At 39.4% G+C, this 15,947-nt stretch overlaps 1 protein-coding gene across 8 annotated transcripts in view; it reads right to left on the reverse strand.

Moving 5' to 3' along the window:
- Nucleotides 1-15,947, reverse strand: part of CSNK1A1 (casein kinase 1 alpha 1) — a 50,564-nt gene that overhangs the window by 16,660 nt on the left and 17,957 nt on the right. For 3 of the 8 annotated variants that reach the window (XM_048490655.1, XM_048490654.1, XM_048490652.1), the window contains exons 4-10: nt 15,546-15,644; nt 13,311-13,394; nt 10,607-10,746; nt 8,348-8,426; nt 2,851-2,925; nt 1,991-2,097; nt 954-1,066 (exon numbers count right to left, since the gene is read on the reverse strand). In XM_048490655.1, coding sequence (XP_048346612.1) covers nt 954-1,066; nt 1,991-2,097; nt 2,851-2,925; nt 8,348-8,426; nt 10,607-10,746; nt 13,311-13,394; nt 15,546-15,644 — 697 coding nt within the window. Of the gene's footprint in view, nt 1-912; nt 1,067-1,990; nt 2,098-2,850; nt 2,926-8,347; nt 8,427-10,606; nt 10,747-13,310; nt 13,395-15,545; nt 15,645-15,947 lie in introns of those variants that run through there. The other 5 variants (XM_048490650.1, XM_048490649.1, XM_048490648.1 and 2 more) reach the window with 3 other exon arrangements.

A 15,947-nucleotide genomic window follows, 5' to 3' on the forward strand; every position in this document is an offset into this window, starting at 1 on the left:
AGAATGCATCCTGGTTGCCATCTTGTTTCACCACAACCCTTGGCCACATCCCAGCCTCTGTTTACTCCCCTGTCATGACAGCTGTAGCACCTGTACTTCCCCATTCCTGATCACAGTTTGCTGGTAGCCAAGCTTCCACCAGCCTATATAAATCCCTGATTTCTCTAAGCATCATGAAACACACAAACACAATACAGGACTAATTTGGTTCTTTGAAGAGAAAGACATCCATAAATAAAACATATCAGGTCAAGGATTCAACTATAAGAGGTAACTGTGGGCATTAACAAGTTCCATTAAATTCAGCTTTCATAATACAACCGTAACTGAAATTAAATACTGCATTTAAACATAAAGTCCATTCATTCACCATGCAGGAGAACCCATTCATGGATTTATAACTGAAGATAGCAAATTGTCACGGTATATGCTAAGGAATAAAAATTCCATTACACAAGTGCTTTAGGCAGAACTCCAAATAAGAGAATGCCTAACTTCCCATCTTCACTCTGGATAGCAAAAACAAAGAAACCCATACCAAAGCCTCCATAACCTCTGGCCCTAAACAAGTCAACAGAAGATTTTCCCCTTAAAGTGTTAGGTCTAGGATTTTGGATCATACTGTTTGTTATGTTCCCAACACCAAGCCAGTTTATTTTGAAGAGGGGTTAATGCGGGAGCAAAAGATGCAGTGGTTAAAATGACCCAACATCCCCAAAAGAAATGATATGAAAAACAAGGACACTTGGTTTAAAGTTAGTAGTCAAATTTTCCAAGGACGTCCGTTTTCTTTTTAATACTGAACAGCCAAATGTATGTTTTTAATGACCTCCTTGATCTAACACTTAAGTTCATGACATCCAAATTAGTGTTTAATATTTTTGGACTGTAACGTCACTTGGTTCTTGGCTACTAACCTTTCATGTTACTCTTGGATTTGTCAGTTTGCTTGCCTGTGGGGGTTTGGGCTTGCTGCCCCTGCCCACTGGAAGAGGCTGCCTGCTGTGCTGCTTTCTGCTTTAACATTGTCCAGTCAAATGTGTAGTCATATTGGTGGTTCAAAGTCCTGGGAAAGGGAAAACAAAGTGAAATATACGCTGCATCACTTCACTTCCCTGGTTGTGATATATCACACAGATTTTACTGAAGACTAAAAGCTAAATTGATTTGTAAAATACTTTGAAGAGGATGTAGTGCTATGGATTAATAATTAAAACCCTCTTGGAACAAGCCTGAAAACCATTTGGCAGTTACTTACATTTGCAAAGGCACTGGTCAGGATTCAGGGGCTGGTGTGCCAGGGGAATAAGCTTCCACATAAGCTTAGGTGGAATCACCAATTCCTTCCTTCTCCCTCTCCACACCAGCTGCATCTCTGCATAATACACTTTAAGGGGGCTAGAAAAGCTACCACCACATGGGGACCATGGGATGCCAGCCATTTTCTACTGCCTCAATCTGCATATGAACCAACATCTGTCTTTGAGTGCCTCCTCCATAGTTAACACAACTGCAACAATGGTGAATGCATTTTTCTTTCTATAGCCATATGCCCCATATGCCACATCTCAAATTCAAGGACAATTTTGCTTATGCAACCAAAATGATTATACAATGTGAATATAGTTAACTCCATTTCACTATAACCGTCTATTCCATTTCCCCCCCTTTCTTGGAAACCAAGTCTTTAGACGTGAACTATGAGACAATGATCCCCCCCCCCCCTCCTTCTACTACATTTTGTGAGCACTAAAGACCAATTTCATACTCTGGGCTTCATCCCGATCACAACCTAGAAAACAGCAACTGTCAGTCAGATTAACAGTTTAAAAAGCAGAGTTTTTCAGTTGTCCAAACTAGCACAAGAGCAGTCTGCGTAAACAAAAAATTCCTCTAACATTTTTTTTTCTGGCTATAAATGATTACTGATAATTAAAACATGACCAGTCACGTTTCAAGAGCCTGGTAGTCGGCCTTCCAAAAGATTTACCTGAAAAGAATACGAAACAATTGCCTCAGATACATATAATCAGGAGCTTCTTCAAAGCGCAGCCCACGGCAGTAGTTCAGATACATTGCAAATTCTGCAGGAAAACCCTGTAAACAAAATCAGTCAAACCCATTATTGGCAGGATTTCAGTTCAGAAAGTTACTTCTAGAGCACTGCAAGATTGCTCTCTCTTTTTAAATAAAGGGAATAGAAAAACCAATCATTCAAGAAAACAGTTTAGTCACATGTTTTTAACTAATGTATTTATACCATCCTTATGTCCTTCAGATTCAAGATGGCGAACAACAAACAATGCCAGGACACAGTCCTTATAAGCACCCAGTAATAAGTTAAAATTGATACACTGTAAGCACACAGTTAAAAACACAGTCAAAATAATTTGGATGTGTAAGGTGCTGCCCAGTCATAGTTGACTTATGGTGGAGTTTTCAAAGCAAGAGAGCATTCAGAGGTTTTTTGCCATGGCCTGCCTCTACATGGGCTGAGAGAGTTCTGGGTGAACTGTGACTGGCCCAAGGTCACCCAGCAGGCTTCATGTAGAGGAGTGGGGAATCAAACTTGGTTCTGCATATTAGAGTTCACCAACTACATCATGCTGGCTTGTCAAAATTGTTTGAACTCCACTAAATGCCTGCCACTCCAACTACAGGCCATTCCAAAGGAACGGATCTACCAGAGAAAGCCTGTGAACTGTTATCAAACAGACAATCCTGAGTGAGTACCCCCAAGAGCAAAGTATTTGAGGAAAATAACTGATACACAATCGGAGCAATTGGGAGATGTGGTTTGAGGTGAAGGACTGGAGTATACATTCTAAAAACTAGCTTTTATCCACTTACCTTACACAAAACTTCAACAGCAGTGGACATCTTTTTTTCACTAATCTTTTCATACTTCTGCTTCTTTGTTGCAGCCTGTGGGAACAAGTGGATCATAAAGTGAGCAACATAAGGACAATTGTTAATATCAGGACAGAACTTCAAGTCTTTGAATTTTTCAAGTTCCAAAACTTGCTGCACAAGGAGCAGAACACAATCTGGTATTAAAACTTTGGACACAACTGAATGCCATTTAGTGCAACTCAATGCCCTTATTACATTGTACAGGTCATGTGACTGTTTCACGCTTTTGTGCATAAAACCAGTACACTACATTTTCCTGAAAGTCCATTACATTGCAGGTGTTTGCTTGATATTTTATAATTCAAGTAACATTATACAGCACAAAAGGTGGTGTTGTATGACCCTGGATTGCATAATTCTATTAGAGGCAACCAGCTAAAAATATGCATACATCCACTATGTTTTCCACTTCACCTCTGCCAGGGCTGCCAATACTCTCTTTTTAGTCTATCTTCTGCAAAATCAGTTTACTCAAACAGTTGTCAGGCTAGCAAAAGCATCCCTATCATGGACATGCATGATGTGATTGGGACAGATGTGACTCTATGATCTTCCAGTTCAGTTTACAAAGGCAGACAAACCTTAGCAGAATGAGGGAACTGGCAACTGCATTCATCTGACCATTTCATCTGACACTGTTCCATAAGTGTGATGGTGCTCAACAGTTTTGTCTCTGTGTCATTTCGGGTTTCAAAAACCAGGTTCAGTTCCCAGGCCTTGTTTATTCCACACGGCAGCTATTTTCATCATTCACTTCACACTGGAAGGGAGCTGAGGGAGTGCTTTCAAGGAATGGAAAGTTACACACAAGTATATCTTACAAGAGAGGGAAGGGGCCTCCAGGCTGGACACTGCTCCACCCAACTGCTGACATTTGATAACTCACACAAATCACATCAGGGAAGGAAGGGTTGTAGGCAGACGGGGATGGTGAAAAGATCCCTGGAGGAATTGGGAGCGAAATTGAGCCCCAGTCTCAAGGTTGGAAGGGAGATAGTATATGGGAACTTATGGTCCAAAATGATGGCGATGGGGGAAGGGATGACTACTGCTTTTCACAGTGTTTAGTTCTTGTGCACCCTGTTGGCTCCGTGGATGGAGAATGATACCCTGGACTTACCATGAGGCTGTTTTCTCTTCATTGGGACTCCCTCATCCAGACTAGTTAGGTCATGCTGCCTTTGCTATAGGCAGGACTATGTAAAAGTTTTGCAAGCTCTCCTAGACACTAGGGGGTTAACCCTTCCAGATGTCTCAGAGCTCGGCTATGCATAATATAACTCTGTTACTCTCTCTCTCTCTTTTTTAATGGTAGGAAAATGGATGACATCGCCCCACTGAAGAGAACACACCCTCATAGTAAGTCCAAGGTGCTATCCTACAGCAGTGGGGCTCCACCATCTAAACTAATAATGTATCATAGCTACATGAAATATATTAAATCCTTCTGCTTTCTTTTTATAGTACACCGTGTCTGTAATGTTTAAAGAAGGTTGAAAGTGTAGACAATATTGCAGCTCAATTTCTTCTATTGGCCAATATCTTCTATCATAAACACAGTTGAGGTGGCGGATGCCCTGGTGGTGTAGGCATAAATGCCCAATGGGCAGAACAGCCCTTGGGCTTCATGGGCCTGTTTCATGCAGTTTGACCCACTGTGCTATTTATGTCTTTGAGGCCTTTCTCCCTATTTTATCTGGACCATATAATATGAAAAGAGCATCTGACTGACAAAGATCTTTTGTCCTTTCCAGGCAAATTTTTAAGGCTTTCCTGATGCCCAGCTTGTGCCAGATTCTCTCCTTTGGATGTGACGGGCCAAGACGGGAAGTTTAATTGTTGAATTATGTGGAAACTAGGTGCCACCTTTGGTGTAAAGGAAGGATCTGTTCTTCAGCTTACAGTCTTCGTGAAAAATGCACCACTCCCTCCTCATTGATAGTACACTCAGTTCTGAGACCAGCAGATATTATGGCTACTAGGAAGGCTACTTTTCAAGATAAGAATTTTAGTTTTATGGTTTTCAGAGATTCAAAAGGCAGTTTTGTTAATGATTGTAGAGCTTTGTTCAGATTTCACGTGGGAAATTGGTGATGAACTGGAGGTACTAGTTGAGTTGTTCCTTTCAGAAATTTCTTGATGAAACTGTTACTTGATAGAGTTCTCATCCCTTTCATTGACAGGATCGCAGATAAGAGTTGTCATTTGGTCCTTCAGGGTATTTTTCCAGCCTTCCAAAAAGAAATGTATAATGTCCTTAACAGGTGGAGATTCTGGGGCAACTTGATTTTCCTTGGGCCATCTTTTAAAGACTAGTCGTGTATGGTTATAAATCCTCCTGGTACAGGGTTTCCTGGCTTGAACCATAATCCATATGATTTCTTCTGAGAAGCCTGCTTCTTTTAGGACAGTCCTTTCAAATACCAGGCTGGGTCCTGCTGTAGTACTGGTTTCTGTTAAAATAAGTCCTATTTGAGGTAGATGCACAGGGAGTACTGAGACATCTGAATGAGTTCCGAGAACCAATGTCTCCTCAGCCAGAATGGTGCTGCTACTATTACTGTTGCTTTCTTCTTCCTTATTCAGCTGAGTAGTTTTCCCAACAGAGCAATTGGGGGGAAGATATAGAGGAGGCTCCCCGGCCATTTTGCCAAAAGGGCATCTATCCCTTTCGTTCTTGAATCCTGATAAGTATCTGGGTCCCTGATTATTTTTGCTGGATGCGAATAAGTTCATCATTGGAAAGCTGAATTTGTATACTATTTCCCTGAACTGATTTGTTCAGCATCCATTCTCCATGGATTCCTGTGGTCCGGCTTAGCCAGTCTGCTTGAATGTTGTCTCTTCCTCTTATGTGCTGATCAGAGGACAACAATCCCTGAGTTGTGTGCTTGTGTCCACCAAAACTGAGACTTTCTCAGTTTGAAAAGTAATGGAATTCTATTGTGTTTGTTCCAGCCTATCATGCTTTGGTAGGGTAATCATGTCCATTGAAGTGTTCTTGTGTGAAATCTACTCCAGGGAACTGTCTCTACTGCGGATATCAGCAATCACAATATCTGTGAAAGTTCCATAACATCCACTGTTCGCTTTCTACACAGGATTGTTAATGTCTGTGAAAATTTTGGTTGCTTTTTTTAGGGGAAGGAAGACTTCTCCCTTGATGGTGTCAGTGGTCATCCCCCAGGTGAATCAGGTTCTTTGAGGAAGTCAACTGACTCTTCTGATGGTTGGTGAGGAACCCATGGGTGGTAAATGTGTAAATGGTGGTTTGTACATCCTTAATTAGTTGTTGCTTCAACGGTTATCTGATGAATATGTCATCCAGATAAGGAACAGGTTAATTCCTTGCTGGCACAAAAAAGCTATCAGAGTGACTTGGATCTCTGTAAACACACTCGGTGGGGAGAACAGGCCAAAGAGAAGGGGCATGTATTGGAAATGGTGTCCCAACAAAAACAAGGTGTTTTCTGGAGGAGCGATGGATTGGTATGAGATGGTATGCTTCTTTCAAATCCAGGGGTGTCATTTAGTTGTGTCTTTGGACAGTCTGAGGGATGGTTTTTTAGAGATTCCACCTGGAATGCTCTCTTTTTTACTTATCTGGTCAGTCTCTTTAGATTTAATATCATTCTCCATCTCCAACCTTTTGAGTACTACACATGGAGGGGAATATACCCCTTTGAATTTCTCTGGGACTTGTTCACGCCCCCACCCTCCAATTTCTATGAAGCAATTTACCTCTTCCCACAAGATTTTTGCTTGCTGTTCTAATTTTTGTACTGGAGAGTTCCGGCACAAGTAAGGACAAGTATTTTGAAATCCTATTTTGTAATGACTGAACTATTTGTAATAGATAATGACAATCTGTGGGGTGGAGAATTGTCCCAGGATTGTTGTGGTCATTTTGGAAATTGTGCCTGCTGTTTTTGCACCTTTTGGGGCTAGGGGTTTTCAATGGCACTGGAAGCGTCCCTGTCTGAGGCTTTCTCTCCCAAGTTGTTATGGTAGCCAGGTGAAGTTCTGCGTGAGATATATGGGCAGACTCCTCTTTGCTTGCAGTGAATTAATGTAAGCCCTCTGAACTTGGAGACTTGCCACTGGCAAATCCCCCCCACCCAGGAGGGAGGAATCTAATGGTTTCCAGGTTGCTATGCTGAAAATGGAGCTCCAGGTAGGTTGTGGTAATTGGGTCTGGGAACCACAACTGCTGAGCTGGCCACTCTTGTGGAGAGAGAAAAAGTGGGAAGCAGGGCTATGGGCACTATGTTTACAGCACCCAGGTTCTGAGTTGTCCCTCCCCTTGAAGGGCATTTGGGGGTAAAAATGGGCCTGAACTGAAATAGTCCTGGCCAAAAACTCCTCTTAGATGTTGGATTAGGGGTCTGGGAGTTTGAGCCAGTTCTCCTAGGTTGCTATCTTACTCGCAATTGACTCTTGTACTGCCCGCTGAAGGTGATCTTACTCTGGCCCTCTGCTCCAACAAGGTTTCAGGTTTCCCCAGGGCTCCAGTTGGGGATTTGGTTTGGCAATGGATGTCTCTGGAGCTTTTGGAGGGCCCTGCCCTGGCCAGATCTCACACCCAAAGCCAAGAAGCTTGGTCGGGCGAATTTCTTTTTTTTTCAACTCTGCTCAGAGACATTGGGCACTTTGGCTAGTGTTTGTTCTCTCTGCAGTCTCTGACTGCAGCAGCAGAGCTATCCAAACTAGAAGATCCAGTCACCTAGTGCCCAGGAGAACTTACAAAAATTTACACAGCCCTGCCTGTAGTGAAGGGGGCTGGACCTAACTATTTCTATTTTTTCTATCCATTTACATTTGTTCCCTGCCCTTTACCACAGTCTCAGGGCGGGTTACAATAAAAACCATGCAACCATAGAATCACAACAGTAAAAATCCAGTAGAACTACTTGAATGCATGAACTATGGGTTCCAGCCCAGCCTCTGGTTGTATCTGTCTAAGCAAAAAGGGAGCTTCGCTGCCTAGCCATTATCCCACTTCCTGGAACTCAAACCCATGCCTCACAACTGCCACATCAGTGCTTTTCCAGAGTAAGATAACAGGGTGTGACAAGATTTGTTTAAGGTACAGTTTCCTGTGTAGCTGCTCAAGTTTCTGTGCTTCCCTTGCCTGTCTACAGAAAATGCTATATTTTTCAATGGACAAAAGGTCTGCCCCATATAGTCTGTGATTGTTAGGACTGTTATGCTGCAAATCAATCATGTTAGGTTAATATATAGGATATAAAGCACTGCCAAAAACTGCATGTTGTACATGACATTTCTGCCTTCTTTTTAAAAATTATTTAAAATATTACCTTATTTTTCTAGCATTATGTAAATTACTGAATTTTTTTAAAAAAATTACTGCTAAATCTTCCATACTTAAAAAAAAAAGGTATTTCAGAACTCTAAAGAAAAGAGTGTGGCATACCTTCAACCCTTGCCATGGCAAGCTGGTTCTGTTGAAGTACATCAATACATATCCTAGTGACTCCATATCATCACGACGACTGTGAAGGAAAAGACAATTATATATTTAAAACATTACACCTATATTTGTTTGAAAACTTACCACCGGCCTTGAAAAATTTTCTCTGGCTGTAGGAGCCAGCTCAAAAATTTGGGAGCCAGGCTCGTTTTCCAGCATTCAGGGTTTTCTATTTTCATGACCAAAGGTTCTAACTATTGCTACCAGAGTTTCTCATAATGTTACAGAAGCTTGAGTAAAAGAGATTAATAGAGGAGTAACCATGGTTGCCATCCCCATAACAAAAAGCAAACCTCTAGTCTCAAATCTCCCGAATTTCTCATAATTACATTATTGCTTGGAAACTCTCTATTTAATTGAATATTAGAGCTAGTAAAGAAAGTAACTGGTTAAGAAAGAAATTCATCTATCACTAAGGAACAGTGTAAACTTAAATTTACACATAAACAAGCAATGACAAGAAATTCAAGCAAATTTCAGTTCTCATTCCAGTTGTCCATGTAGCTCCCATAATTCCAAACTCTTTTTGATGGCCAAAGAGGATTCTTTCTTTTTATTAGATGAAAAACTGATTAGATTCAACTCTTTGTACTTCTGAGAATTGCTGACGTACTGTATATTAAAATGACTGCTGAAATACTAGCTGCCACAGTGAACCAATGCCTGATACTCGTCAAGCACTGTTTTAATGAGATTTAAAAGCTAAAACTGTTAGCCAATTTTCAATGTTTCAGTAGGCAGGGAGGGTGCAAGCCATTTTGGCCAGACTTGCAGAAAAAATGTAAAATCATGTCATCACTACTATTTAACACAGTTCATCAGACCAATAGGCTTAATTAGATATCTAAACAGTAAAAGTTTTATTATCTGGCACTTGCCCTAATGGGCAAGCTTCCCCCCTCAGTCCCCATTCCCCTATGGTTTCAGGCATGTACCACACTCCTGACTCTCCAGCCAGCTAGCTTGATGCCTCTGGCCATTGCTTAACTTCTACCAGCTGCTGCATCCTTTTTCTCAACCTGCCTCAAATTGTCAGAAGTCCGCTTTCTTGGAGGACATCTGGACCACTTGCCTACTTAATGTATATGATGGCTCCATAACTGCATGGGAGGGAGGGGGAAAAAGCATCCCAATGGGTGTGGGGGCTGTCCCCATGATGTTTCTGGTGAGGTTGCTGTAGATTCTACTGAGTAATACGACAGACAGATAAATGTTTCAGCATTCAATACATATGTTTACCTGGCAATTCCGATTTCCCATAAATGATGAACAAAGCTTTATTGTACATAATTATGTGGAATTCACTGCCACAAGGTGTGGTGATAGCCATTAGCTGGGATGGCTTTAAAAGGGAATTCAACAAATTCTTGAAAGATAAACATTCAATGACTATAAGTCACAATGGCTGGCTGGAACTTCCATGTTCAGAAGTAGTTGCTGGAGGCTGTGTGATATGGAGGGTTTTTTTAAAAAACATCTTTTCCTGCTTGTAGGTCTTCTGAGCCGACTGACTGGCCACTGTGGAAACCAGGGTGGTAAACTAGATAGTCCATCAAGGAAGTTTTTATTCAACCATAAGACAAACTAGTCCAACTGTCTCACCAACTCTACAGCAATTAAATGAGTAGGTGCTAGATACAAATCTAGCTGACTGAATCCAAGAATGAGCAGTCAGATTGCTTAATGGGAAGATGTACGTAGTAAGCAGGCTTCAGTGTTTCTGATGTTTCAAGCTCTGTTTCAGAGTACTGCTCAGTTATGTTTCCAAATAGAAGAATGCTACAACCAATCACAGAATTTAAAGGACGAGAGTAAGGAAGTACAAATACACTGACACTTGATTACGAGAGACAATAGAAAGACAGAACTACACTACTTCATCAAGATGACTTTGAATTAAAAATGCGAAGGCCAGGGGAAAACCCTGAAATGTTCACATTTTGAATGAGTGAAATTCTTTAAGATTTGAGGTCAATATGGTTTCTAGGAACTGTGTAAAGACCGTACAAGAATCTACATTGATCACTCCTGTGCATACTGTAAACATATACAAAATATTTTCAAGGATATGTTTGTTTGGATGTCAATAATTTTGTCCACCGATAGATAATGTGTGTATGATAAAGAGGGAAATGTTTTTTAAGATCACAAATGTTTATTATACCTCTCATCATCAGTAAAGAAATGGCCTTGGACACTCACCTCTGTTCAATGCCAAGATGTGCATTAATGCTGGCGTATCTGGCTGTACCAGTGAGATTTTTATCTTCTCTATATGGTATGTGTTGCCTTGTCCTGTTGTCCCGGTATTTTTTGGCCAAACCAAAGTCAATAAGGAATAACTTAAAGGGAAAAAATGAAATAGATTAAAGTCTCCAGACAATTAAACTGGAAACCACACCCATGTCCTTGAAGCGTTTATTTATTTATATTCCTCAAAGCAAAATTGGAATTTCAGCCGAAGGAAAAACTAGCATATCAATTAACAGAGACAGTATTCAAACAATCCTAAATCTTCCCCAATAGAATAAAGGAAAGTTTTAAACAATGCTATTCAAAATGAGATTTAGTCTTCGGCTTATTTAATATTTATAATTTCAACACTTTTCTATTATCCTAATTAGTAAGAAAGAGAAGAGAACTTTTGCTAAGTTTGCTTTGCTGTTATTGGCATTAATTATATCCATTTGCCTTTTTCAGAATGCTACATTGGTGATACTGTGTTGGTTATGAAAAGATCCAGCAAAGCACAGTTCAACACTGATTGCTAATCATTCTCAAATTTCCATTATACTACCATGGAATGCATTAAGTTCAAGCCATGTGGTCAGAGACAACTTTCACTGAGCTTAGCTGCTATAGAGAACATTAGAACTGACAGACAAATGAGTTAGTTTAATATATGTTTAACTCTGGAAAAGTGCCAATTATGCTGACTATACTTGTCCATTATTATGACTCTCTATTCCAAATAGAACAATGAAGTAAAAGACTGCTTCCCCTAGAACACAATACAGAACATGAAAGTTAATTTTGATATAAAAACTCCATGTACTTTGTAAAAACAAGATTCAAAGCAGTTGTCATTTTCAGACTAATTTTGTCTTTGAAAAAAAAGTATTTTCTTATTTTCAAGTCAATGGGCTTCTATGGTTCCCACAGAGAAGTTAAGGAATGGCCAGATCCAAAAATAAGGGCAGAATTGAAAAATAATTACGCAAACTGCACAAGTCATAGGCAGCTTTAGTGGAAGTTACCTAGCCATTACAGTTGGGTCATTGGAAGAAAATTCCAAAACTCAAAATAGCTGATCCAAATTAGGAAAACCTAATCTCCATATAATCTCAAGCAATGGTTTAGCAGGAACTTCAAATGTTCACTCTAGCATAAACCGAACTATGATTATTGGCTTGTCTTATAGTGCCTGACGGTTTCATAATTATTTTAATATTACAATGTCTTTAAAGACTAACACTATTATATTCTAGAAAACTTACAGGGAAATTACCTGTTCCTTCAGAGTTCATCACTATGCTGCTATTTTAAGTAGGGGGCATTAAAATATAAATGTGGTTGAGGGACCATGAAATGTAGGAAATATAGGATAATTTTGAAAATTCTCCTTTTGAAAAAACCTAATCAAGCAAAATAGATACCATTCGCTGATCAAGTTGAACAAGTTTCCACTTAAAATGGATGGGAATTCCTTTGGCAGCCTTCTGAAATTATGATAATGCATGCTTCTTCAGTAATAATAAATGCAATGGGAAGCCCGAGCTCTTGATCTACTCCAAGAGGGTCTCCCACCTGAAGCAGTTGAAAGTCTTCTCCTACACTACCTTTTCTTGTTTTACTATGCCCCTTCTCATTGTTTAATGTCTGTCGGATACCAGACTTGCAGTATGCCTTTCTCTACTAAGGAAAGATGTTATCAGGCAGGGAAGCAAGATTCCTCTTAACAGAGCTGCTTATGTTGTAAATGGAACTGCAACAACAGCAGCTGAACCCATCTGTCATGCACACCTGTCAAATGATGCATTTAAAATGAGGGAAGTGGTGCTGACCACAGGATTATTTGTCTCTGTTATCTATTCTCTACCATCACAATTACTGGCCAAACCACCAAAATACTTATGAGCACCAGCGTACTTTTGAAGCTTAACGCCTCCTTCCTTTTTAGTGGATAGTTTTATGCAAAGGTCAAAGTTCTGGCTTCCTTTTTAGACAGCAAAGAATTGTTTATAATGGTCCATCGCAAATACATTTGGTATACAGCACAACTTCAGAATAGAAAGTTCTCTGTAACTGCCTTGCAGCTCAGTTCTCTCATCTATGCTCAATAGTTGATGTTAAGAGCACCAATGGAAATATTTACAAAAGATGTTCTTATCTGGTCTCTATTATACATTCAGATAAAGTATTAAAACCACTAAATACACCAGAAAGTATAGTGGGCCACGACTGCCAAATCTCACCCTGAAAGGCATTCCTCCCGCCTCCCCAAACATTGTACTGTGAAGGAACTGTTTGAATAATCACTACAAAACCTCCCACCTCCAAATGCAGAGCATGCACGCTTAATAGGCACATATCATCCTGAACTGCATATCCTGCTTCTACCTTTTCATTACATTTCAGAACATAGGCCATTCCTCTGGAACACCACATAAAATATATTGACAGTTAAACATCTAGTTTAGTTCACATGTAAATGGAAAGAAAAAGAACCTTACAGTTTAAACAAGCGCCGCAAGGAAAAAAGATCTTAGTAATGTTACATGTTTGCCAAGTATGTCTGAATAATGCCAACATAAGGTGCTTTTTGCAAGTCTACATGTTTCTCAAAACAAAACAAAAAAAGCATATGAGTTTGGGATTGAGGTTGGAATAGGAGACAGTTTCAGACCTGGTTTAATCCTGAGAAAGATGGGTCCTGAGAAGTACTAACAGTCATGCTTCTTTTCCTCTTCCCCACTGGAGATTCTAAACACTGAACAAACAATAGAGGGTGGCAGTGCATCAAACAGTATTGCTTACATTGCAACAATGGCTGGCGCAGACAGGCAACACCGAGGCGTTAGAGAAAGAATAGGGTAGCCAAATGCCATCCTTCTTCCACCAAGCACTACAGTTTCCCGAAGAGATAATATTAGAACAAAAAAATTTGGAAGTTGTGGCAAAGTAAATTTTGAGCATGGGCCACTTCAAAACAACACTGCCTTTTACAGGGATAGCAATGGCAACATTTGGCTTTCACAAAAAAAAAATTGGACTTATACAAAAGTATCTGCTGGCTCCACAGACTGCCCTTCCCCCAAAAGATATGTAGGAAGTTAATCTTCAGTAAGGAAGAGGTAGAAGGCATTTAGTCACCTTAAGTTTCCTTTCATAAGCATGCAGGGCTTACTCTAGCAGAGCTCAAAGATCAGCTTATGCTAGGGAGTAAAGTCACTCCAAACCAAGAAATTAAGAATCAATTTGAAAAATTCAGCATTCCAATTTGATATCACTACATGTCAAATTACTTGATAATTTAAAAAGTTACTGGAACAAGATTACCATTCGTCCTGACCTTTTATAATTGCAGTGACTTAAAACAATGTATGGAAAATACAAAAAATAGAACTGTACACTTCTGCTAAAGGAAGAGAACTGCAAACTACATCTAAAAGCAAACCTTTCTAAAGAAGGGCAGCAGTTTACACAGACCAGAAGCAAAATTTGTTTAAATTCTGCTTAGATTAAACCAAGGGATTTATACTCCTATGTCCAGCATTATTTGGAAAGTTAAATTGAAAGCAGGTGCCCACTAGTTAAGTATCTGGCACTGGCCCTAAGTGGTACCCTGGAGTGAAACACAGAATCCACCACGTACATCTTTTACCTACTCAAGCACAACAGCATTTTCCAGGCCACTTAAGAAAAAGAAGGAGCTGTAACACCAGTTCACTGTAACTTTCAGGAGTGTGGAGAAAGGTATCTCTCACAAAGGAGAAGATAAATTGTAAAATAGCACTGACTTAATTTTCCTGGTTATACCTTCCAGTTCTTGCTGGAAAGTTAATGGAATTTTTTTGCATTATGGAAACAGAATATTAGAGACTGAAATTTACAGATAAATGAAAGTTAACAGAAATAAGACTGTAGAAAAATGTTTCACCTTTTATTTCATAGCTCCACACCTCTCCAAAATTTCTTCTAAGCTAATGTTCTGAATTCCGTTAACCAGAATTCAATTTTTTTGTTCTAAAGTAATGGCCCCAAGTTGGCATTCATACAGGCAAACAAAGGTAAACATTTTATAGCTAGTAGTATCTAAAGAGTAAACATTCTGATGGCCTAGTAAGGACCCACATGGGAATCTTGTTCCCAATAAAAGTATAATCGCATACATTTGTCCTGCACTCATGAACCTCTATTTTACAGCATGCTTACTGCATTGCCAATGCTGCCTGTCTGCCCGAGCTCCAGGTAGTTTAGCAAATTTGATTCCCACAAGCTATTTATTTTAAAAAATATATTTTCTAATAAAGTTTCAAAAGGGAACATGCATCTCTACCTAAAATTAATTAATCAGCCCATTCTGCCCACACTTAACATTCAGTAAAAATGTTAATAGTTTAGGTCTGTAATACTTAATCTACCACTACATCTTCAACTGCACTCTGAACTTCCACAAGCCTATGGAAGTACAGAAAGCAGTTACATCAACAGGCATGTAAGTTACTATTATGAGCCAGTGGTCTCATAATACATTGGTGACAGCCAATTTTGAGATTTTTGAAACTAGCAATTGAGGTTCAACCATGGTGGCATAAATGCAATCCACAACAGGAAATTGCAGTATATCACAAGTAGTGGTACTACAATTCATTGACTTGGAATAGTCAACAATATTGTTCAATAGAGTGAAATTGGGCACTCAGAAGTTTGTTATCCAAAATGATAGGTATCCTTCAGTTTCAAAATTAAAATGGACAAAAATTGGGACTGTAGCAGTATGACATATTTCCAACTCTTGGCAAATAACCACATTTACCAATTACAAGCGATTAACTCAAGCTGCACAGCATTTTCATGAGCTAACTTTCTTGAGGCATTCTCTTTTTGCTCTTTCATGCAAAAAAAATATTAAACTAACCTTATTACAGTGTCGCCCAATACCCATTAGGAAGTTATCTGGTTTAATGTCTCTGTGTATAAAATTCTTTGTATGAACATATTCAATTCTACTGATCATCTGTAAATAGAAGAAAATGGTCAAGACTTAAATTTGAGTACCAGCAATTTTCAGACATATTTAAGCACAGTTTGGCAATAACCTATGATAAAAAATATAAGTAACAATTCTGTAGCCAGTTATTCTCAAGTAATCCCAAAGCAGCCAACACTACTAAAGAATTAACTTCCTTTGAAGGCTGGCTACTGTCAAGAAACTCACTCTCCAGAGATCAATAGTATTGAGTTTCTTCATAAATAAGCTGAATATGTTTAAAGGCTTCATTATGTACAGGGTCATTCATGTTATTGACTCAGTAGGAAA

The sequence above is a fragment of the Sphaerodactylus townsendi genome, linkage group LG03 (assembly GCF_021028975.2).
Source record: "Sphaerodactylus townsendi isolate TG3544 linkage group LG03, MPM_Stown_v2.3, whole genome shotgun sequence".
Classification (NCBI taxonomy): domain Eukaryota; kingdom Metazoa; phylum Chordata; class Lepidosauria; order Squamata; family Sphaerodactylidae; genus Sphaerodactylus; species Sphaerodactylus townsendi.